This window comes from Hyperolius riggenbachi, chromosome 9 (assembly GCF_040937935.1).
Source record: "Hyperolius riggenbachi isolate aHypRig1 chromosome 9, aHypRig1.pri, whole genome shotgun sequence".
NCBI classification, from domain to species: Eukaryota; Metazoa; Chordata; class Amphibia; order Anura; family Hyperoliidae; genus Hyperolius; species Hyperolius riggenbachi.
In genome coordinates, this window is record NC_090654.1 from 129764526 (window position 1) to 129790227 (window position 25702).

At 46.2% G+C, this 25702-nt stretch overlaps 1 protein-coding gene across 8 annotated transcripts in view; it reads right to left on the reverse strand.

Moving 5' to 3' along the window:
• LOC137532689 (T-lymphocyte surface antigen Ly-9-like) overlaps positions 1 to 25702 on the reverse strand; it is an 883190-nt gene that overhangs the window by 242285 nt on the left and 615203 nt on the right. For all 8 annotated transcript variants that reach the window (XM_068253506.1, XM_068253510.1, XM_068253511.1 and 5 more), the window contains one exon: positions 23689 to 24009. In XM_068253506.1, coding sequence (XP_068109607.1) covers positions 23689 to 24009 — 321 coding nt within the window. The remainder of the gene's footprint in view (positions 1 to 23688; positions 24010 to 25702) is intronic.

Consider the following 25702-nt stretch of genomic DNA (forward strand, 5'->3'; position numbering starts at 1 on the left):
GTGTGTAGTAGGTAGCTGGAGGAGGAGGAGGAGGAGGAGGAGGAGGAGGAGGAGGAGGAGGAGAGAGAGAGAGAGAGAGAGAGAGAGAGAGAGAGAGAGAGAGAGAGAGAGAGAGAGAGAGAGAGAGAGAGAAAGAGAGAGAGAGAGATTGATTTTAAAAAATTTTCCGACGGAATTCCGTATACGTCAGAATTCCGCGGAATAGCTCAGGAATACCGTCGGAATGAAACGGTAGCGGAATTTCGGTATGACGGAATGCGGAATTGTCCCGGAAACGGAAATGGGCTCTTCCGACAATGCCTATAGACCAGTTCCTGGGAGTTGATGGTTAAGGACCTCACACCTCAGTCTAGGGAAAACTGTATATTATCTGTGTTATTATCTAGACCAGTTCCTGGGTGTTGATGATCAAGGAGCTCACACCCCAGACTAGGCTTTGTTGATTATTTGTTATGACCTTCTGCCTTCCTGACTACTCTTCTGATCTCTGATTAGGTACTTCGCTATATCTGATACTCTGTTGCCGAACTCTGCTTGTCTTAGGATTCTGCATCTATCTCCTGTCTCTGTCCCTGATCTGTCTGTCTGTTGCCGACCCGGCTTGACCGACCTCGAGAGCTATCTCCTCAGTCAAGAGATAGCTCACAGACCTGGGGGTGACACCCTTCCTTGGTGTCACTCACACTCTGTCCTTCCTACTCCTAGCCTGACCCCTCCCTCGGGAGAGTCTCAGGCTTGCGGAAGGAACGTGTTACTGTGCAGTACTCCTTACTGCTGGGCACCTGCTCCTCAGGTGCAGTCCTTAAAGTATTTCTGTTGCACCATAACTCTTATTACCCAGGTGTCCAGAGGTTAGAGATATATCTGATTATCGGTGATACTGCAGATCATCAATAATCGGGTATATATCTGTATTCTTGGTGATACTGCAGATCACCGGTAATCAGACCCTCTCTGTGTTACACCAATCGTTACAATGACCTTAAGTGTGGATGTAGACACTGTGAGCAGCGATGATGAACCCTTGGACTACTGGGTGCGCAGGCTTGACCTGTGGCCAGAGCTGTCCCAATTTGCCATCCAACTTCTGTCTTGCCCTGCCACAAGCGTGCTGTCAGAAAGGACCTTCAGTGCAGCTGGAGGCATTGTCACTGAGAAGAGAAGTCGCCTAAGGCACAAAAGTGTTCAGTACCACACCTTTATCAAAATGAATGAAGCATGGATCCCGGAGGGCTACTGCCAGCCCAAAGACTAAGTCAGTCCCCACACACAGCATCTCTGCCTGCACGCCGTGTGACTGGCTGCCTGCCCCAAAACTAAGTCGCTCCCCACACAGCACCTCTGCCCGCCGGCCGCTTGACTGCCTTCTACGCCACCACCAACAGGGTCCAGGACTCCAGGCGGATTCATGAATTTTTTAGCTATAATAATTTTTCTGTCTACATGCCTGACTAATTTTTCTGGCTGCACTGCGGGTGGCTGTGGGTGGCTGCAACAACAAAACAAAAGGCATGTACATGTGCCCATCCCCCTTCGTGATCATTACCTTGCCGCAATGAAGGGGCTTGCGTATCACAATGAAGCAATGACCGCCGGCTATATGAGTGTCTCGGGGGTTGGCACACCAAAGATAATAAGGTCGTTGCTTCATTGTGGTCAGACCAAATTTGATCAGCTGGACAGTCACTGTTCTGTCATTCAGCTACATCAGCCGGGCGACCATATGGGCTGTAAAGCCACCATCACCTGCACCCTCGTCATGGTGCGCACCAGTCCAGCACGGCAATCACTACACAAACGGCTGTTTGCAATCACTGCATACCTTTTTACTGCATCTGTGACTGCACATTGTATTATACTTGGCAGTCAGTGCATACATTTCATTTGAATGGATGGCAGACTTGCCCTACAGAACAGATTCTCATAAAGGAGGGTGATGATGGAATCATTGACCTCCATAACAGATTCTCGTTCAAGGATTTAAAGTTGATTCATTACATCAGGGCCTCGAAAGTCCTCCTGTATTGTTATTTTTGGTCACTACCTCGGGGCGGGCATGCCATGCCTGCTGCCTTCCTTGCCTGGATGTGTGGTGGTAGCAGTTTCTTAGGCTCCAACTCCAGACCGGAATACAACCAGGATTCCCCGGCCATTACCTGTGGTCACTCACAATGGCAGACTTGCCCTCCATAAAAGATTCTCACCTCCTTGAGGAGGAGACCAACCTGGTGAATCGCAGTGAAGGCACCATCAGACTTGCCCTCCATAACAGATTCTCGTCAAAGGACTTAAAGTTGATTCATTTCACATATACAGCAGGGCCTCAAAAGTCCTCCCGTATTGTTATTTTTGGTTACTACCTCGGGGCGGGCATGCCATGCCTGCTTCCTTCCTTGCCTGGATGTGTGGTGGTATCTGTTTCTTGGGCTCCAACTCCGGAACGGAATAGAAACCGGATTCCCCGGCCGTGGTCAGTCACCATGGTACTGAGAAAGTACCATCGAAAGTTTCACACAGTTGAATGAATGGCAGACTTGCCCTCCATAAAACATTCTTGGCAAATGCTTTCGAGTTTGTCTTCTGCTGAGTCAAGGGTCCATCTGACCACAGATGCCTGGTCTGCAAAGCACGGTCAGGGCAGGTACAGCATGGGTCTCAGGCTCCCACTTTGGACAAGAATCGAACCTTGATTACCCGGCCATTACCCATGGTGACAATGGCAGACTTGCCCTCCATAACAGATTCTCATTGCAGGTACTGAACAGCAAGTAGAAAATGCAATTAAAAAAAAAAATAGATGTAAGCTAAGCTTGAACAATGGTAGAAAAAGAACCATCGAAAGTTGATAAGGCAGTCAGACATTACCTGATATCACTGAGAAAGAGCAATCGCCCCATGTTGCGCACCAGTCCAGCACGGGCGTCAGTACACAATCAGCTGCTTGCGTTGCATTCCACGGTGAGTTTGGTCTGTCAGTGTGAAGCAGTACATTAATTACACTACCTTATTGATGTATACACATGCAAGATGTTTTAAAGCACTTTAGGCCTGCAATTTAGCATTCAATGTGATTTCTGCCCTTAAAACGCTGCTTTGCGTCAAATCCAGATTTTCCCCCGGGACTTTTGGCGTCTATCCCACTCCGCCATGCCCCCCTCCAAGTGTTAGACCCCTTGAAACATCTTTTCCATCACTTTTCTGGCCAGCATAAGTGTTTCTAGTTTTCAAAGGTCGCTTCCCTATTGAAGTCTAGTGCGGTTCGCGAAAGTTGGCACGAACCGAACCTTCCGCGGAAATTCGTGAACCAAAAATTGGAGGTTTGGCACATCTCTACTCACCGCAGCACCAAGACTCACCCTAAATGACATAACAGTGAAATTCCTACTGTATGCAGATGACCTCTTATTGCTATCTCCAACTGAAGAAGGTTTACAAGACGGCCTAGAAATTCAGCAAAACATGGGCACTCCCCATTAATCTAAAGAAAACCAAAATCATGGTGTTCCAGAGGAAAAACACAAGGTAAGCCCAGAGCCCATCCTTTACACTCAATGGGCTCGATTCACAAAGCGGTGCTAACCCAGTTAGCATGCCTAAAAAACTTTAGGCATGATAACCATTGCACCATGCTGGTGAAAAGCCAGTTTAGGCGTGATAAGTTTAGGTGTGATAAGTTTAGGTGTGATAAGTTTAGGCATGCTAAGTTTAGATACGTTTAGATCGCTTGCAAAGTCCCGCACGCAAAGCAGCGCCATTAAACTTTATACGAAGTGCACCAGTCTTTGCTAGCGCAAAACTTTTGATCAGCTGTGCACTGCGGTGCTAACGCAGTTGGCGCTTAAACTTATCATGCCTAAACTTATCACACCTAAACTTATCATGCCTAAACTTATCACACCTAAACTTATCACACCTAAACTTATCATGCCTAAACTGAGTTTAGGCATGATAAAGGGCTTTTCACCAGCGTGCTAACTGTTAGCACCGCTTTGTGAATCAGGCCCTATGACTGTGAAATCAGCAGAACTGACAAATATACCTACCTTGGTCTGGAAATCAACCAATCTGGAAGCCTTAAAGAGCAACTCCAGAGAAAATAATTTAATGAAAAAGTGCTTCATTTTTACAATAATTATGTATAAATGATTTAGTCATTGTTTGCCCATTGTAAAATATTTTAAATCCCTTTTAAATCTTTTTTAAATCTCTGATTTATATTCTGATACATTTACATTTATCACATGGTGACATTTTTTACTGCTGGCCAGTGATGTAGCTGCTGCTTGCTGTTTTAGCAATTGGAAACAGCTGTAAACAGCTATTTCCCACAATGCAACAAGGTTCACAGACAGGAAACTGCCAAGAGTACCATGGTCCTCAGAATTTCTTGTGGGAGGGGTTTCACCACACTATCAGCCATACAGAGCCCCCTGATGATCTGTTTGTGAAAAGGAATAGATTTCTCATGTAAAAGGGGTATCAGCCAGGGGTGCCAATTTTTAAAATCCGAATAGATTCGGATCCGGATACCCAGATATCCAGATCCAAATCGGATAGCCGAATCCGAACTTTTGGATATCCGAGTAGAATCGGATATCCGAATTCAATATTCGGTCGGATTTGGATACCCTGATTGAAAACCGGAAGTGGTCTTTAAACTGCTTCCAAACCGTTTTGGAAGCTAAAAAACAATCAATCTCTCTCTCTCTCTCTCTCACCTTCTCCTCCTCCTCCATAGCCCTGTAAGAGAAAGTGTAATAAGGGCCCTGCCATAACATAGATATTATGGTAGCTAAGACTACTCCTGGGCCTTTCTTGTAGTTGAAGAGATGAGTGAACTGTGACACCACACTTAAAAACAAAAACAAAAACAAAAAAAAAACAAAAACAAAAAAACACAGCAAACAGCGAAGCTTCCCCATATTGGAGCATTGGATTTGGTAAAGTCTTAAGCCAATGTATTAATTTGAAAGATTGCAGCACTGTGATGAACAAATGGAATGTTAAATAGGCTGCAGAGAGAAATGGGTCAGTGTTCCTTAGCCCATCAAACTTGTCAAAATATTAATAGAAAAGAACTCTTGCGCCTCAGCTAATGATAGCTAGAACTTCTTTAATATTTTGAAATATATAGATTACAAAAAAATGTACAAACATACAATGATCTCTTAGGCCAGAAAATGATCTCCTAATTCATGCACACCTGCTTCTATCTACAACCAGGCTGTCCTAGGCATCTCTACTGGCAACTTGATGACACATTGATGTTCGCAAATTCTAAATCACGAGAGAGAGAGAGAGAGAGAGAGAGAGAGAGATTATGTTTTTTAATCGGATCCAGATATCTGCAAAATCCGCGGATATCCGTGTTATGCGTCCAAATATCCGCAGATAGCTATCCGGATTTTTCAAAAAGTACGGAATCTGAATCTGAATCGGATAGCATAAAAAAGTTTGGATATCCGGGTTATCCGGATATCCAGATGAGCATCCCTGGTATCAGCTACTGATTGGGATGAAGTTCAATTCTTGGTCACGGCTTCTCTTTAAATCAGCCATAGAGTCCCCAAAAGCCAAAGCTTGCAAAACGTTCTATGCCATCAGGAAATAACTGTACCACCTCAAACCAGCAGTGAAGGTCTGGCTGAAAGTCTTTGACAGCGTCATTACCTCAAACCTACTTTACGGAAGTGAAATATGGGGCGCCATCACCTACCCTGATCAATCAAAATGGGAATCCAGCCCCTCAGAAATATTCCACCTGGAATTCTGCAAACACCTCCTCCAGGTCTATCGGAGTACCTCAAACAATGCCTGTGAAGCTGAGCTGCAGGGGCGTAGCAATAGGGGGTGCAGCGGTAGCGACCGCATCGGGGCCCTTGGACCAGAGGGGCCCCGAAGGGCCCTCCCTCAACTACAGTATTAGCTCTCTATTGGTCCTGTGCTCATAAAAATCACTTCTTTAGATACTTTGAATAGTGGTAATCATTAACAAGCTGTTCCCCATCCTCTTCTTGCACCTCTGACACTGTAGTTGCCATTGGCAGGTTTTGGTGCACCGTATTAATTGCTATGTATAGAGTGCTTGGGGGGGCCCCATTGTAAAACTTGTATCGGGGCCCACAGCTCCTTAGCTACGCCACTGCTGAGCTGGGTAGATTCCCACTACGGCTTGAGATACAGAAGAGAGTGTTGTCCTACTGGGCCCACCTAAAGAGCAGCAGGCCCGTCTCACCCCACTACAAAGCCATGCTGCACAATGAAGACCAAGAAAAGCCATGTGCCCTGAAAGAAGTGGTCAACTCTCTGCTCCCTCCAAACTCAGATCCACAAGAGCCCAGATAAAGCACACCACAGACAAGAGCAAAGAGGAATATGTAGGTACATGGAGGAAGGAATGAAATAAAACAGTCACAAAAGATCACCATATACCAGTTCCTACAGAGAGAAGACACAATAGCCCCATACCTGGAAAATCTCCAAAACGCTCAAGAGAGGAAAATCCTGAGCATCTACAGACTGAATCGAACTCGAAATCGAGTCTGGGAGACACAGACATACACACCCAGGGAGGAGAGACTATGCCAACACTGTGAGCAGAAGACCCTCGAGGATGGGAATCACTTCATGCTGCACTGCCCCAAATATACCGCAACCAGAGAAACCTTCTTTAAGAAACTGATGGAATAATTTCCAGACATTCACACATTAGAGGATGAGAAAAAAACACTGCATTCTAACTAGGAGAAGAGAAATCCACAGTGACATTTGCTGCACACTATGTCACAGCATGCCACAGACAGAGGAGCATAAATGAACTGTAACCCCCCCCCCCCCCCCCCCCCCCCCCCCCCCCGAAAAAAAAAATGTCTATGAACTGGTAACTAATTGCACCCACACCCCTCTCCATCTCATGTCCCCCATTCCCCCTGCTTTGGCAATACCCGTATTGAAGGTTGGTCATGCCAATAAAGCTATTTTAATTTGATTTGAATAAAGGGCTGCTTTAAAATGTCCGGAGTGTGTACATGTGGTGGTAGTGTAAGGGTTATGTCTGCTTCACACTGACAGATCAAACTTTGACAGACCAAACCCGTTTAATGCACGCAAACAACCGCAAAGAGTTAATAGTTGACACTCTTAGGACTTAAATGTTAGCCCTCCTGGCGGCAATCTTTGTGTAGTGGTTGCCGTCCTTGTACGCATGTTAGCGAGAGTGCAGGCGATGGTGGTTTCCCAGCCCCTATGGTTGGGCTGATGTAGTTCAATGACAGTAAAGTGACCAGAAAAACACTGGTTCTGCTTCTGCAGTGGGGGCCCAGTGTTGGCCTAGTAGGCTTTATTGAATTATTTCCTGAAGTGACCATAAAAAAGGTTTTGCCAAAATGTATCCAGCCTATCAAATTTGTCTGTCCACAATGTCAAGTCTATCCACAATGAAGCAATACCCTTATCATCTTGGGTGTGCCCCCAACACACTTATATAGGTCATTGCTTCATTGTGATATGCAAGCCCCTTCACCACAACAAGGTAACGATCATGAAGGGGAATTGACATCATGTACATGCCTTTTTTTGGTTGTTGCAGCTAGGGGCGTTCCTAGGGTCCTTGGAGATCGAGGGCACCTGTGAGCACTAGGTGGGGGGTATTTGCGGCAAAAAATGGGCGTGGCCATGCAGTGAGTGGGCGTGGCCTTGGGTGGGGCTAAATGTACATGAACTTAGCAGCGGTGTAAGCTACGGATAACGGGCCTGCCCATCGAAATATTGGATGGAGCTCCCTCTCCTTTATTTAGATAATTTACAATCAGTATAGGCATAGATCAAAGATGTATACGCACATACAATTTTGATTTTGGAATCACTGACCAATTTTACCACCCCCATGCAGTAAGTGGGCCAACAGACAATGAATTTAATGAACAGAGCTAAAATTGGCTAATCAAAATTGTATGTGTGTACCAGGCTTTACAGCTAATACTGAACATACATAAAGTAGCAGCAGCATACAATACAGCTGGTTTACAATCAGTAAAGGCACAGAGTAACACCTTATATTGTACACACTGGAGGTAGATCAGCACACAGTGCAGGCACTAGAGAACAGCTTATACTGTACATACTGTAGGCAGCAGAGATCAGCACACTGCAGCTAGTGGGCCGAAAAATATGAGGGTTACGTTGTGTGGCGCCAAAAAATGGGTGGGCCATGGACCAGAATGTGGGTGTGGTCACGGGTGGAGGCAAATTTACATGAACTTAGCAATGGTGGGACATTAGATTAGGACAGCGGTGGCGAACCTTTTGGAGGCCAAGTGCCCAAACTGCAACCCAAAAGTCACTTATCTATCGCAAAGTGGCAACAGCAATTTAAACTAAATACTGTACAAATGTTTTAACTCATACATGAACATTATGGAAAATCCAAGTTGAAAATAAACTGTGAAGATAAACAATTTCATCCATCCTACTCCTGAAAAATGTATTCATTTTTATAGAACCTCCCAGTTTTATTTTCTGTTTTAAAATCTAAAAAAGTAGGTTTAATGCTATCGTCTCATATGATGATGATTCAGCTTTTCCCATAGTCTTGCAGTTAGCAATCATGTGACCCCCAACAAGACAAATTCAGCAATCATGAGGCACCCCATCAAGACAAATTCAGCAATCGTGAGGCCCCTATCAAGACAAATTCAGTAATCATGAGGCCCCCAACAAGACAAATTCAGCAATCATGAGGCCCCCAACAAATCTTGAGGCCCTCAACAAGTCATGAGGCCCCCAACAAATCATGAGGCCCCCAACAAGACAAATTCAGAAATCTTGAGGCCCCCAACAAATCATGAGGCCCCCAACAAGACAAGTTCAGCAATCTTGAGGCCCCCAACAAATCATGAGGCCCCCAACAAGACAAATTTAGCAATCTTGAGGCTCCCAACAAATCACGAGGCCCCCAACAAGACAAATTCAGCAATCATGAGCCCCCCAACAAGACAAATTCAGCAGTCATGAGGCACATAAATAGGCAGAATGCCCCCTTAATATGGTATACACCTCCTGGCTTCTGAATTCTCCTCTACTGGCTGCTGTGCCTGGCAATACTGTTTTTGGCTGGATTGGGGATGATGTGTGGGCTGAAAGGCCTGGCAGTGATGCTGTCGCCTGGCTGGCGGTGATGCTGTGGCCGGGTTGGCTGGCGGTGATGCTGTGACCGATGCTGTGGCTGGGTTGGCTGGCGGTAATGTTGTGACCTGGCTGGCGGTAATGCTGGGTTGTGCTTGGCTGGTTGAAGTAAATGCTGGCCTGACTGGTGGTGATGCTGTGGCCTTTTTGACAGTGATTCTGGGCTGGTTCGCTGGTGGTGATGCTGGGCTGGCTGGCCTGAATAGTTTAGTTAGTGACAGGTGCCCCCTAGTTAAGGTAGCGCCAGGAGTCCCCCAGTTTAGGTAGTGACAGGTGCCCCCTAGTTAAGGTAGCGCCAAAAGTCCCCCAGTTTAGGTAGTGACAAGGACCCCCAGTTTAGGTAGTGAGTGACAGGGACGTCCAGGTTAGGTAGTGAGTGAAAGGTGCCCCCCAGGTTAAGTAGTGACAGGTGCCCCCCAGGTTAGATAGTGAGTGACAGGTGCCCCCCAGGTTAGGTAGTGAGTGACAGGGACCCCCAGGTTAGGTAGTGAGTGACAGGCACCCTTTCAGGTTAGGTAGTGAGTTACAGGAACCCCCCAGGTTAGGTAGTGAGTGGAAGGCGCCCCCCAGGTTAGGTAGTGCGTGACAGGCGCCCCCCAGGTTAGGTAGTGAGTGACAGGGACGCCAGGTTAGGTAGTGAGTGACAGGCGCCTCCCAGGTTAGGTAGTGAGTGACAGGCCCCCCCAGGTTAGGTAGTGAGTGAAAGGCGCCCCCCAGGTTAGGTAGTGCATGACAGGCGCCCCCCAGGTTAGGTAGTGAGTGACAGGGACCCCCAGGTTAGGTAGTGAGTGACAGGCGCCCCCCAGGTTAGGTAGTGAGTGCAGGCGCTCCCCAGGTTAGGTAGTGAGTGACAGGTGACCCCCAGGTTAGGTAGTGAGTGACAGGGACCCCCAAGTTAGGTAGTGTGTGAAAGGGACCCCCAGGTTAGGTGGTGAGTGACAAGGACCCCCAGGTTAGGTAGTGAGTGACAGGTGCCCCCCAGGTTAGGTAGTGACAGGGACCCTTAATTAAGTAGTGACAGGTGCCCCTCACCTCCCAGCAGCAGCAGCCCAGCGTCAGACCTTCACTTCCGCATATCAGTGCGGTGTTCTAGGTCCTAGCGTCTGCACTAGTGGTCACCGGCTGATCGAGGTCTGATGCTGGCAGCAGCAGCCAGTGGGGGGGGGGGGGGAGCGATGGCCGGGGGGACAGCGGCAGCCGGGGGAGCAGCAGGCACCCCTGCAAATAGATTGGGGGCACCCTAGGACATGTTGGGGGCACAGGCCCCCTAAAATAGGGCTAGCGATGCCACTGTGTAGCACCAGAGGCCAGCAAAATTAGGCATGTACAGTCACGTGCCAGAAAAATTAGGTTTTGTAGCAGCCGCTGCCGTAAACATTCAGGGTTAACCTAGACCCTTGTTGTTGGTGGAGGAGAAGTCACGCGGTGTGCAGAGAGGATATACAGCTGTGTGGGGACTGATTTACAAGTCTTACGGTGAGCAGTAACCCTCCGGGTTCTCTGAGGGTGGATCCCGAAGAGCTGTTGCGATGCGTCAGACTAAAGAAACTGTGCATGTCTGATATCATCATCGCATCGGAAGAGCGTCCTGTCGTTACCGGCATGGCCGTGGGAGGAGGAGGACTACTGGCCCCTCTTTCCCATCATGCTGTGACATCACCCTTGACCGCAGTGTACACCATACTTTGCAGGCTGTTGTCCAACTTCTGCATCCTTTCCGACTTATATTGATTTTGCAACTTTTTTTCTACTTTGTGCTTATACAGAGGGTCTAGTAGCATTGCCACCCAGTACAGGTTTTTCACCTTCAGACTTTTTATACGAGGTTCCCTCAACAGGCAGGACAGCATAAAAGACCCCATTTGCACAAGGATGTATGCCAAGCTAGCCATCTCATCTTCCTCTTCCTCAGTGATTTCATGGAAAGGTCTCCTCCTCCCCCCAGCCACATACATCACCACGGGTAACCAAAAGGTGACCACAAGCCTGCCCCTTCCTCTGCATTGGGATGCCTGTCTCTTCCTCTCAATTGCCGCAGGTACAGCAGGTGTCGACGACAAGTCTGGTTCTGGTGGTGGTGCCCACAGCTCTTCCTCTTCCTGGTCACGCTCCTCTACGGCCTGATCCAGCACTCTTCGCTCCAGCAAGAAAGTGTATGGGATCAGGTCACTGATGGTGCCTTCACTGCAACTCACCAGGTTTGTCACCTCCTCAAAAGGACGCATGAGCCTGCAGGCATTGCGCATGAGCATCCAGTAACATGGCAAAAAAAATCCCCAGCTCCCCACGGCCTGTGCTAGCACTGTACTTGTACAGATACTTGTTTATAGGTTTTTCTTGTTAGAGGAGACGGTCGAACATTAGCAGACTTGAATTAGAGTGAGTTGGGCTGTCGCAAATCAAGTGCCTCACTGGCAGGTTCTTTTGCTGCTGAATTTCTGCAAAGCAGGTCATGGCCCTGTAGGAACGCCAGAAATGGCCACACACCTTCCTGGACTGCTTGAGGACCTCCTGTAAGCCTGGATACTTAGATACAAAGCATTGCATAATAAATTTAACACATGTGCCATGCAAGGCACGTCTTAACTTTCCCAAAGTCAATGCCGCCAACAGATTGCTTCCATTGTCACACACAACTTTGCCAATCTCCAGTTGGTAAGGGGTCAGCCACTGATCCACATGTTCATTCAAAGCGGCCAGGAGTGCTTGTCTGGTGAGACTCTCGGCGTACAGGCAAGTCAGGCACAGGGTGGCATGACACTGTCCTACCTGCGATGTGGAATAGACCCTGGGGAGGTGGGGGGGGGGGGGTGCAGTTGTTGTACTAGTAGAAAAATCTGCAGCAGCAGAAGAGGACTCAGCCGAGGAGGATGGCGAAGAGGATGGAGGAGGAGTAGGAGGAGAAGAGGAGGTGGCAGCAGGCCTGCCTGCAAGTTGTGGCGGTGTCACCAACTCCACTGCAGAACTATAGGTGCACTGCTAACTATTCTAGGACACTTCTTCCTGGCAAGCGTATACTGTTGCACCTATAGCTGGCTAACTATACTGGGGACAATTATACCTGGCTACCTATACTGCGGCACCTATAACTGGCTAACCTATACTCACCATTGGATCAGCAGCCCTGTGCTAGGCCTCATGCCTAGAGCTAAATTGGCGTGACTCACATCGCAGCAGCAACCAGACTATTGCCAGGCATTTGGGACCAACTCCAGCACGGCCCCCAGAGGAAACCAGTCGGGCCATCCATTCACCCACTGGACATTATGGCTGCCTCTACATAGCAGCCTAAATCCCCACTCCTCCCTGCCAGCCAGCACAACAGTTCTTCAGCTGCAGGACACTGCATCTTCAACCAGCAACGACTGCAGGCTAGGACCCACATCAACACAGGTCAGCTAGGTCTAGCAGACTCCCCCAGGTCTCCAGATACAACCATGCGGCTCCCTAGGTCTGATTTTAAGTGCATATATGCAGTATGTGCCATGCCCAATAAGCACCACCTGTGGCGCACTAATGACACATGAGTAAAGAGGATACAGGAAGACAAAGGACACATGAGGACAGAGGACACAGGGGGACACGTGGAGACAGATGACACAGGATGACGCAGGGGTAAAGAGGACACAGGAGGACAAAGGACACATGGGGGCAGAGGACAAAGGGGGAAACAGATGAAGAGGTCATAGGAGGAAAAAGGACACATGTGAACAGATTTTTTCAGGTGCTCACATTCATGACCAAAAGTTCTACAGGTATTTGTATTGACCTGAGGAAGCGGGCCAAGACCCATGAAATACGTTGTCTACCGTACATGAATAAACATTACTTTTTCATTAAATAATAGTTTGCCCTTCTGAGAAGCTTCTCAAATATACAACATCTAGTAGTATCATATCATCAAGTACGCCTCCACCAGTGTTTTTTTAGCATAGTCCATACTTCATAGGGGTTTTTTAGTCACGAGAACCTTTAGTCCTCACAACTAATCCAGGAGAGCAACCAACCAGCATCTGCGCCAACAGACCTGGGACACTGAGCAGGGTCCGTTATATTTCCGCAGTCTCTCACATTCACAGAGACTTGGAGGTTACAGATAACCATCAAGGATCAAAACTTTTTCTACATGGGATGGGAACAGAGGATACAGGATGACACAGGGGTAAAGAGGACACAGGAGGACAAATGGGAACAAAGGACTCAGGGGGACACGGGTAAAGAGGACACAGGAGGAAAAAGGATACATGGGAACAGAAGACAAGGGGACATGTGGGGACAGAGGACACAGGACAACACAGGAGTAAAGAGGACACAGAAGGACAAAGGACACATGGGGACAGAGGACATAGGTGGAAACGGGTAAAGAGGACACAGGAGCACAAAGGGCACAGAACAGAGGAAACAGGATAAAGAATACAGGAGGACACAGGGGGACACAAGAGTTACAAGAAAGGCACAAGGGGGACAATAATTGGGGAGGGAAGGTCCATAGATGTCCCTGCATCATAGATGCACCAGGTTTAACATATTTTTTTTCCTTAGTTTTTGTCCTAGGATGCGCCTTATAGTCCGGTTCGTCTTATAGTCCAAAAACAAACAAACCGGTAATACAAGAAATGTTTTGTATATTTTTACTAAGAAAGAAAGGCGTCATAATGTACAGTATAATTTCAAGAATTTTTACAGCTTGGGGAGCATGGTGGTTAAAGGTAGAGAGGGCCTGAACTGTTCCCCGGAGAGCAGTATTCTGCGAATGTTGGCTGTTCGCATTCTGGGGCGGCGAATATCGAACATTTGGAGTGTTTGATTGGCCCCCTTTACATCATCATTGAGCTAAACTTTGACCCCCTGCCTCACAGTCAGCAGACATATGGCAGCTAGCACCCATTCCTGGACCCCCACCCCCCTATACAAAAGAAGTTGTGGTGGCCATATTGGATTAAATCTCTGCTGGCTGCTGACTGTTAGTGATAGCAGGGACAGACTTGCTGGAGATAGGCAGAGAAAGCATTAGCTAGGCCTGTGTTCTTGTTCCTCACTTGCTGTGAAAGCACTTTAACATCCGTCTCCTGTGTTTTTTTGTGTGTGACACCCCACAGCCCACTGACACCCAGAGCTGTGTGCACACTACTGCTGTTGCCTCATTAAAGCGGATTCGAGATGAAAAACTAACTATAACAAGTAACTTGTCTATATATCTTAACTAAAGTTAAGATAGTTTACACAGCAAATCTAGCTGTAATCAGCTTCAATAGTTTATGATTATTTATTCCTGTGATACAATGAGGGCAGCCATGTTCGGTTTGTCACAGGCTAAGGGTGAGGGCTGGAGATGCTATCAGCTTGCCTGTATGTAATGTGACAAATTCAGTCCCCTCTCCTCCTCCCTCCTTCACTCTGCCTCTGAAATCTCTGGCTAGTATCCTCCTCCTCCTGCCCCGACTGAGCTCCCATAAGCCCTTGCTACAGTGCCAAGGCACTCTAAAAAGCTGTGGGCGAGGCTTGTTTAGTTTATAAGGAATGAGAGTATTAGAACAAAACAAGTATTTGGCTTGAGGAATGCCCTATAAACTATATGAAAGAAACACATTTATGCAATGAGTAAAAGTTTATCTCGGATCTACTTTAAGTTACAGACACAGAACCACTTAAGTGCATTATTATTTCAGTGTATTCTGATAGTACTATTGCATTTCTCTGTTTGTGACACTCTACAGCCCACTGACACCCAGAGCTGTGCATAATGTGATCCCTACCCTTTAGGGATTAAAACCAGACTTTGTGTCAACTCTGTGAGGATCTATGTGGTGATGATGATATGTACAGTAAGATGCAGAACATAGCAGCCATATTATATCTCATGGATGCCATATTTTTCATTTTTCTGACTGTATCATGTGTATGGCTGCTAAAGCCAGTCTGGCTTTGGGGGAAGCTGTGATTGTCTGTTTGACAGTATGAAGTACTTTGAGTCTCTATTTAGTTCCTCTGGAAGTTGGAAGCTGCTAATTGTATATAGACCATTTGCATCTGAAGGGTGAACTCTTGTGAATAGTAGGAGCAGGAACTGCTAAACTGGTTTGCTAGCCTCTAATTAGGAGATGGCTAATCAGGCCAATAGCAGCCATGTCCTTACCTTTGATCTGCTAGGAAATACTGTCTCAGATGTGTTTGTCACCTGTAACCTGTGCCCCCAGCAAGGAAAGAGGTAATTAGATAGACACCCCAAGGTATTTGCTGAGGGGCATGGTGAGTTCATAACAGATTATATTTTTGTCACAAGTTAGCAAAAAATTGCACTTTGTGACAAAAAAAAAATAAAAATAAAAAAATAAGTGTTTCCATTTCTGCTAACTTGTGTTAACTTTAATTATTTGGTTTCCAGACTACTCCTCATGGTTTAGGGCCGCTAAAATGCCAGGGCAGTATAGGAATCCCACAAGTGACCCCATTTTGGAAAGAAGATACCCTAAGGTATTCCGTGAGGGATATGGTGTGTTCATAGCAGATTTGATTTTTTGTCAAAACCGTGAGGAGTAGTCTGGAAAAAAATAAGTAAAATTGACCTGTGAAATCCTAAAGGTACTCATCATTGGACTTTGGGCCCCTTTGCACAGCTAGGCTGGAAAAAAGTGTCACACATTTGGTATCAATGAGAATTAATATAATTTATTATGCTGGGTGGGAGAAATATCTCTGTAAATGACAATTTTTGGGGATTTTATTACACAAAGTTGTCATTTACAGAGATATTTCTCCCACCCAGCATGGGTATGTGTGGAAAGGTACCCCCTAAACAGATTATACTACTCCTGAAAACGGCGATACCACATATGTGACACTTTTTTGCAGCCTAGCTGTGCAAAGGGGCCAAAAGTCCAATGAGCACCTTTAGACTTTACAGGGGTGCTCACAATTTAGCCTTCCAAAAATGCCAGGACAGTAAACACACCCCACAAATGACCCCATTTTGGAAAGAAGACACCCCAAGGTATTCCAGGAGGGGAATAGTGAGTTCATAGAAAATTAAATTTTTTGTCACAAGGTAGCGCAAAATGACACTTTGTGAGGGGAAAAAAAATCTATTTCTGCTAACTTGTGACAAAAAATAAAATCTTCTATGAACTCACCATGCCCCTCAGCAAATACCTTGGTGTGTCTTCTTCCCAAAATGGAGTAATTTGTGGGGTCTGTCCTGGCATTTTAAGGTCTCCGCAATCATTACATGTATGGCCAGTATTAGGAGTTTCTGCTATACTCCTTATATTGGGCATACGGGTGATGCACTTTTTTTTTCCATAAAAGGAAAAATGAACAGCACAGATTCTCGCATTCACATTGATCAATGTGAATGAAAAAATATCTGCCGAAAAATTTGAAAAAAAAGGGGCAAGGGGTTTGCCAGGACATAGGAGCACCGCCCACAGAATGTTCCAAACCTACTCTGCTCGTATACCCTGGCAAATCCGATTAATCCATTCACATCGATCGATGTGGTGAACAAGTCGCTGCCAATTTTGATACAAAGTGCTTGCCAAAGCATAGGAACTCCAACACCGCCCCTCAGCTCATATGCCTCGGCAAACGTATCTTATTGCGGAGGAGAAATCTCGTCCTGCAGCACTGCATGCACCGACTTGTGTATAATCTGATAGACCCGCAATGCTTCTGTCAGGAACTCAGGATGCACCATCAGTGCTGCAGCTGGTCGGTCGATCGGTCCACCTGGAAGGGTAAAGGATGGAAAAAGAGAGAGAGAGAGAGAGAGAGAGAGAGAGAGAAAAAACAAGCAAGCAGCAATGCAATAAATTCATTATCATTAACATTAACTTTGATAAACTTTATTGAACCTTTTAACCAAACATTAACATTTGGAACTTTTAACGTTTTTGCTTACCTGGTTTTTTGTTTGTTTTTTTTTACTTACCTTCCAAGGACAAACCTCTCCTTACCCATGGGACAGTGTGCAAACACAGTGTGTGGCGAAATAAACTATGCACTTTGTCCCACTTTTAAAGGAGACTGGTTTCACACTGGACATTGGCATATCCGATGGGTCGCGCCAGCCGCACCACATCGCCAAAACCAGGGCTTCAGGGAATACCACGTTAGTACATGGTTTTCCCTGTCTGGCATGACTTCCGGGCTGACACAAATCGCCGTAGGAGCCGCGCGGTAACGTAGGAATGCACCAGCATTAAGTCAACCACTTCCGGCATAGTGGGGAACGCAAAGTGGGACTTTTGCTAGGCAATTTTGATGCAACGCATCGCGGCAGTGTGAAAGAGCCCTGAGAGACCCTTGTGTGCCTACTGCTATGTTTCAAGTTCCCTATTCTAATAGCGTATCTGTGAGTGGAACTTCTCAAAATACTCCCCTATGCATAGGGTAGGATATTCAGGACAGGTGGGACAGTAAACAGTGGTGTCACGCCTTATTCCACCCTTCTTGCAGACACAACAAGCTTTTCTTGGGGTGCATTGACCTGAGGCACTTGGAAAGTTATAAGCATAGTGTTTTTCATGTAGTTGGCTAACTACATCAGGGGTTTGGGGCACAGTTCCTCCTGGAAAAAGGAGTTTTGAAACAATCTCTTCCTGAAATTAAACATTCTCTCAGCCTTTGAACGATCACGTTCTCTCAGCCTTTGTGTAGAGAACAAAAATTATTGTACATTGCCAATTGAATGAAACATACAGACACCTTTTTATACCAGTGTCTGGTCCTTCAGGAAACTAAATAGGGAGCCAACATCTGGTCGTTGAAGTCCACCCCTCCCATGTTTGTGTTATAATCATGGACGGCAAAGGGTTTTTTCAACTACCTCAGTTGCCCATTGAATTTGGACTGTCGTGTCTGTGGGAATGGTGTACAGAAGGTAAACATCCCTCTTATCCTTCCATTTCACTCCAAGAAGGTCTTCGTAACACAAGGCAACCCTCTCCCCCGTGCAAGTCGGGTAGTAGTGAGCCATTGGGGGAAGCCCCAGCGACTAGGTCGCATGGTGCCACAGCAGGGAATTCCGACTAACTTTAAATGCTGATAGAGGGACACACTTGTGTAGTAGTTGTCCACGTAGAGATGGTACCCCTTGTGGAATAAGGGTGACACTAAGTCCCACACAATCTTACCACTGCTCCCCAGGTAGTCTGACCGGCTCCAGATTTGAGTCTTTTCCCTCATAGACCCTAAAACCATAAGTATAGCCTGTGGCCCTTTCACAGAGCTTATACAACTTGACCCCATAACAGGTGTACTTGCTTGGGATGCACTGCTTAAAGAGACTCCGTAACAAAAATTGCATCCTGTTTTTTATCATCCTACACGTTCCAAAAGCTATTCTAATGTGTTCTGGCTAACTGCAGCACTTTCTACTAACACAGTCTCTGTAATAAATCAATGTATCTTTCCCCTGTCAGATTTGTCGGCCTGTGTCTGGAAGGCTGCCAAGTTCTTCAGTGTTGTGGTTCTGCTATGAACTCCCCTTTATGCACACTGCCTGTGTGTTATTTAGGATTAGAGCAGCTTCTCTCTTCTCTCTCTTATCTTTAACAAGCTGGATAAATCGTCCTCTGAGCTGGCTGGGCTTTCACATACTGAGGAATTACAAACAAGGGCAAAGCTGTTTGCAGGAAGAAAAGAGCAGCCTGAAACTTCAGTGCATGGGGGAAAGAAACACACAAATGATCTCTTGAGATTCAAAAGGAAGGCTGTATACAGCCTGCTTGTGTATGGATGTATTTTCTATGTGTGGACATACTGTACATCAACCTACTTCCTGTTTTGGTGGCCATTTTGTTTGTTTACAAACAAACTTTTAAAAACTGTTTTTAACCACTTTTAATGCGGCGAGGAGCGGCGAAATTGTGACAGAGGGTAATAGGAGATGTCCCCTAACGCACTGGTATGTTTACTTTTGAGCGATTTTAACAATATAGATTCTCTTTAATGCCAAGGCGCCCAGTAAAATATAACAGAGGCTCATCTACGCAGATGTTCTGTTCACGGGTGTAAGCATTTGCAAACTTTGATGAAAAGTGGTCTATGAGGGGCCGAATTTTGTGGAGCAGGTCGTAAGCAGGGTGGTCTCTTTGAATACAAGTTGTATTGTCATTAAAGTGCAGGAAGTGCAGAATCATCTCAAAATGTAACCTGGACATGGCAGCAGAGTACATGGGCATGTGATGTATTAGGTGCGAAGACCAATAGGACCGCAATGCATTTTTTGTCATTAGACCCATGTTGAGGATAAGGCCCAAAAAGATTTTAAATTTGGAAACTGTGACTGGTTCCCACCGGAAAGGCTGGGCATAGTAGCAATCCGGATTGGCGGTTAAGACCTCTGTGGCATAACAGTTGATCTCTGCCATGACTAAGTTGTAGAGATCCTCGTTGAAGAACAGATGAAAAAGTCTATGGTCGATCTTAGATGATCTGTCTCCTGGACTCCAGACTGGGCGGTGATGGGGGGCACTATAGGTGCGGCAGAACCAGGGTGTTGTCAATTGGGATTTGCCAGCACCTCTGGGAGTGCAGGGCCCGTTTTTCTGATGGCTGCGACCAGGGTCTTACTGCACGTGCCACCGAACCAGTTTCAACTGCCATGCTGGTGCTCGCCACTTCACCAGAGTATATGGCAGTACTGGTGCTAAGTCCAGGAGGTGCTGCACTGCTGCTGTATGCCTCACCATGAAAACCTGGATCAGCGCTGGCACCACTCTGCTGCCCTTGAGGCTGATCCTGCACCATCTGTGGTCCGATGACATGGGGTCTGGTACACCTGGTGCTAGAAGGGACCTCAACCTCATCATCAGAACTATCGGAGAGCCACTGCTGTCTACAGGTTCGTATTCTGACCCCGATGATTTGTCGGATGAGACGTCCCAATCGTTCTCACCCGACTCGGCCAGAATCCTTTAGGCCTCTTCCAGGGAATACCCCTTTCTTGCCATTTTGGGCTGCTAAATTTAGGGAGTATTCCACTGAGACTACCCAGGAAAAAGAACACCTGTCTAGCAAACGGGAGTACTGGTAATGAAGTCAAAAACCTGATATCGCTCAGTTTTGATTAAAAAATATCAAAACTGATCTTTAGAGAGCAGCAGCTATTGGGTTGTGTTTTTGCAGTGATTAGAAAAAAAAAATACTGTCACTGCGGTGGGTTGGGAAGTGCGGGTGAACGATCAGGCCTGATCGGGAAAACACTACGTTTTTAGTGGAGCCTATACTAAAGTGACCCTAACGTACTTATATTGATCTGACTGTGATCAGTACTGTTCACTTACAGATACTATATAGTACCAATGTTGATTAGCGACAGTGATGACGATAATCAGCTACTAATTAGTGACTGCGGTGTAGTGGACTGACGCTAACTATCTAACAAAGGGGCCTAGCTAACTCACTGGCCTAACTTAACACTAGTGAAACTTAAATCAGTGACAGTTTTCACTGATTACTGTTTTTAGATCACTAGAATAGTGAGGGGGTGTGATCAGAGGGAAATCAAAGGCAATCAGATACAATCGGAGGCAATCAGATCGAAATCAGACAGCAATCGAAAACAATCAAATGCAATCGGAGGCAATCAAATGCAATCAGAAGCAAGCAAACACAATCAAATACAATCAGAACCAGACAGAGGTCAATCAGCGCCAATCACAGGGTAATCAAGAGGCTGATCAGATGCCAATCGGAGTGAAAACAGGCGATCAGATGTCAATCAACAGTGAACAGATGATCAGATGTCACTCAGACCTCAATCAGATGTCAATCAGAGCTGATTACAGGCGATCAAATGTCAATTACACTGCAGCTGTCAGATGCCAAACGATGTAAACAGCAGTCAATCGGTGGTGATCTGAGGTAATCGGATGCCAATCAGCGTGAAAACAGGCGATCAGATGTCAATCAACAGAGCACAGACTATCAGATGTCACGCAGATGCCAATCAGAGCTGATTACAGGCTATCAAATGTCAATCACACTGCAGATGTCAGATGCCAAACAATGTAAACAGCAATCAATGACTTGCCAATCAGAGGCCAATCAGAGTGCAAACAGGCGATCAGATGTCAATCAACATTGCACAGACGATTAGATGTCTCTCAGACCTCAATCAGAACTGGTGACAGGCAACCAGATGTCAATCTCACTGTAGCTGTCAGATGCCAAACGATGTAAACCGCAATTAATCACTGGCCAATCAGAGATGATCAGAGGCCAATCCGAGTTCAAACAGGCGATCAGATGTCAATCAACAGTGCACAGATGATTAAATGTCACTCAGATCTCAATCAGATGTCACTCAGACCTCAATCAGAGCTGGTGACAGGCGACCAGTAGAGATGTAGCGAACGGTTCGCCGGAGAACGGTTCCAGGCGAACTTTGGGGGTTCGCGTTCGCCTGGACCAAGCGAACTTTTGCGGAAGTTCGATTCGCCCCATAATGCACTATGAGGGTCAACTTTGACCCTCTACATCACAGTCAGCAGGCACATTGTAGCCATTCAGGCTACACTAAGCCCTGGAGCCCCACCCCCTCTTATATAAGGCAGGCTTGCCGGCCATTACACTTACTCGTGTGCCTGCTAGAGACAGACTAGGGACAGCTGCTGCAGACTTGTTCTCCTAGGGACAGATTAGTTAGGCTCTTGGTCTTGGCTTACCCCTGGCTGATTGTTATTGCTAAAATAGCACCCCTCAACAGCTCTTTTGAGAGCTAATGCTTTCCTGGTGGGTTTTTTGTGTGTGTGTTGCTCACTGACATACAGCCCTATCTGTTGCAGCTGGACCTTGGTAATTGTTATTACTGTGCCAGCCAGCCCCTGCCTAACTATCTATACTGGGACACCTACCTATGCCTACCTAACTACTGGGGCACCTACTTACCTATATGGGGACACCTACCTACCTATCTATACTAGGGGACCTACCTACGCCTACCTACCTATGCTGGGTCTCCTACCTATGCCTAGCTAACTACTGGGACACCTACCTATGCTTACCTACCTATACTGGGTCTCCTACCTATGCCTAGCTAACTACTGAGGCACCTACCTATACCTACCTACCTATACTGGGACTCCTACCTATGCCTACCTACCTATACTGGGACACCTACCTATGCCTACCTACCTATAATGGTTCTCCTACCTATGCCTAGCTAACTACTGAGGCACCTACCTATGCCTACCTACCTATACTGGGACTCCTACCTATGCCTACCTACCTATACTGGGACTCCTACCTATGCCTACCTACATACAAGAAGATAATAAGGTCGTTGCTTCATTGTGGACAGACCAAATTTGATCAGCTGGACAGTCACTGTTGTTCTATCATTGAGCTACCACAGCCCGGCGACCATATGGGCTTGAAAACTGCCACGGCCTACACTCTGGCCACGGTGCGCACCAGTCCAGCACGGCCGTCACTATGCAAACAGCTGTTTGCGGTGCGTTACACAGTGAGTTTGGTGTGTCAGTGTGAAGCAGAACTCTAATTACACTCCCTGATTGATGTATACACATGCAAGATGTTTTAAAGCACTTTAGGCCTGCAATTTAGCATTCAATGTGATTTCTGCCCTTAAAACGCTGCTTTGCGTCACATCCAGATTTTTCCCTGGGACTTTGGGCATGTATCCCACTCCGCCATGCCCCCCTCCAGGTGTTAGACCCCTTGAAACATCTTTTTCATCACTTTTGTGGCCAGCATAATTTTTTCTATTTTTCAAAGTTTGCATCCCCATTGAAGTCTATTGCGGTTCGTGAACTTTTCCGCAAACCGAACCTTCCGCGAACCGAAAATAGGAGGTTCGCGACATCTCTAGCGACCAGATGTCAATCAGACCTCAGTCAGACGCCTATCAGGGCCAGTGAGGGAGCAGTGAGCGATGGTCAGGGCAATCGCGGGAGGGCAATGTGCAGTGTGCACTCACATCAGGACTGCCATCCTCTCTGGTGGTCGATCCCGGACGCTGTGACCACCAGAGGAGGAGGCAGCACGTATAATACACGTTATTTCCAGAACAACGTGTATTATACATTGCTATTGATGCATTCGAAAGATCGCCATCCACCGGCGCTGTGCATAAGCGCGTGATCCCCAGCTAGAGCCACTCGGGCCATTCACGCCAATCGTGGAGTGGTCCTGGGGCTGCTGCACTGCTCACGTCAATTGGCGTGGAGCAGTAGGCAATTAGTTAATAGCGTCCATTCTCACTGCATTGCACTATAGTACTAGGTTTGAATCTTGGCCATGATAGTATTTGCATAGAGTTTATATGTTTTCCATATGGTTTTATGAGTTTTCTCTAGCCATTCAAGTTTCAGCCCACATCTCAAAAATATACCAGTAAATTCATTGTCTACCCCTCAAATTGTCCGTGGACTTTAGTAGGGACATTAGACTATGCGTAAAGTGGGGTTTTGAGGCTGGGGCATGGATTGTTCATTGAATTGTGTTGTGTCAAAGCTGTATAAATGCATTGTAGTAACTTACGGTATGTTCTGAGATCATAGAATCTATTTAGGTCTTCAAGGTCTTTATTCCAGCGGATATTTGCTCTGTAACATCCTTGATCATCCAGCTGTAGAGATTTGATGATTAAGGAACCATCAGGGATGCTATCCAGTCTTGGTCTCTGTGGAGTAAAACGACTGTCTATTCCTCTGTCAGGAAATGTTGTAGCTATAAATATTTGAGTTGGATTGCGGAACCATTCTATGCTTATGAAATCCGACTCATTTATTTGCAGAGTGATGTTTCCTCCCTCTGTAGAAAAGACTGTCTTATTTTCTAAACACGAGTCACATCTCACACCTGAGGAGGAAGGTTAAACCAGTTTTAGCCACAAGACTCTTCATCCTTCATGTACAGTATATATAATTTAGAGATGAACATTATAGTCAGATACTTATACAGAAAGTTGAACATTTTTTTGAATTTATATCTGGGAACTGCGCAGTGAAAATATGTTAACCATTTCCATACCTGGAGACAGAAGACCCCCTGCTGACTTCACCTCCCACTCATTACAATAAGCACCACCATCCTGGGACATACTGCCCCTTCCCTTTTTGGGTTTTTCTTCAGGGATCCAGCAACTTCCCATACCTGGCACAAAACAGGAAATAAGGGAGCCCAAGGTGCTTTGAAAAGAAGAGCGTCATTTGCAACAATGATAAAATCCGTGCCACCCACAATTTTATGAAAAATTCAAAAATCAAAAATCAATTAACCCTTCGCACACTCACATGCAAATGTTCAAACAAATGCATTCACAGATTTACTCATCCAGGCACAACTGTTATCCCTACAGCTAAATTAAAAGCCAGGGTTTTAGTTCACAGAAGAATGCATTCTTATGCTTAGTCACCTATACTGCGTAGAAGTACCCAGGTAAACATAGGTGTCCTAACTCTGGCCCTGTAACATGCATAGTGCAGACATGCAAACACATTCATTGCATCAAACCTATCAATGGATTAGGAGCACACATCCTAACTTCCTCTCCTGGGAAAGACAGTGCATCTTACCAATCGCACAAGGGAGCTAACTTTATGTGTCCATGTGCACCATGCGCATACACCAGCATAAGCTGTCTGCATGCTGACAAACATACAGGGGAAGGGGGGAGTGCACCGAATTGGACCCTAGCCACAGGGGTCAATGATAAGAATAAACATACATATATCCAGGCACATCGCCTCTAGTGGCTAGAGTCCAATTCGGTGCACTCCCCCCTTCCCCTGTATGTTTGTCAGCATGCAGACAGCTTATGCTGGTGTATGCGCATGGTGCACATGGACACATAAAGTTAGCTCCCTTGTGCGATTGGTAAGATGCACTGTCTTTCCCAGGAGAGGAAGTTAGGATGTGTGCTCCTAATCCATTGATAGGTTTGATGCAATGAATGTGTTTGCATGTCTGCACTATGCATGTTACAGGGCCAGAGTTAGGACACCTATGTTTACCTGGGTACTTCTACGCAGTATAGGTGACTAAGCATAAGAATGCATTCTTCTGTGAACTAAAACCCTGGCTTTTAATTTAGCTGTAGGGATAACAGTTGTGCCTGGATGAGTAAATCTGTGAATGCATTTGTTTGAACATTTGCATGTGAGTGTGCGAAGGGTTAATTGATTTTTGCTGTTTCTAGCCACACCCCCTTCAGCACCTCCCTTTCCCTAAAAATTTATTTAATGTCCTAACTAGAGGCGATGTGCCTGGATATATGTATGTTTATTCACAATTTTATGAAGTGCCTCCGGGAGCCCAAATTTCCGCTTATTGCCGCCAGTCTACGCTTATTGCCACTAATTACGGTGGATTTCTAAACAGGCAGAAGAGGTAAAAATGTTCTTGCTTTGGGAAGCCCCTGGCCTGAACACTACAGAAGTCAAGAAGGAAGAAATTCCAGTAGCATTTTATGTGGCTTTAAGCCAACATGGGAGAGAGATCACTCCTTTAGTTTACAACCTAATCTAGCCAGTGTAACGATTGTGGAATCGTA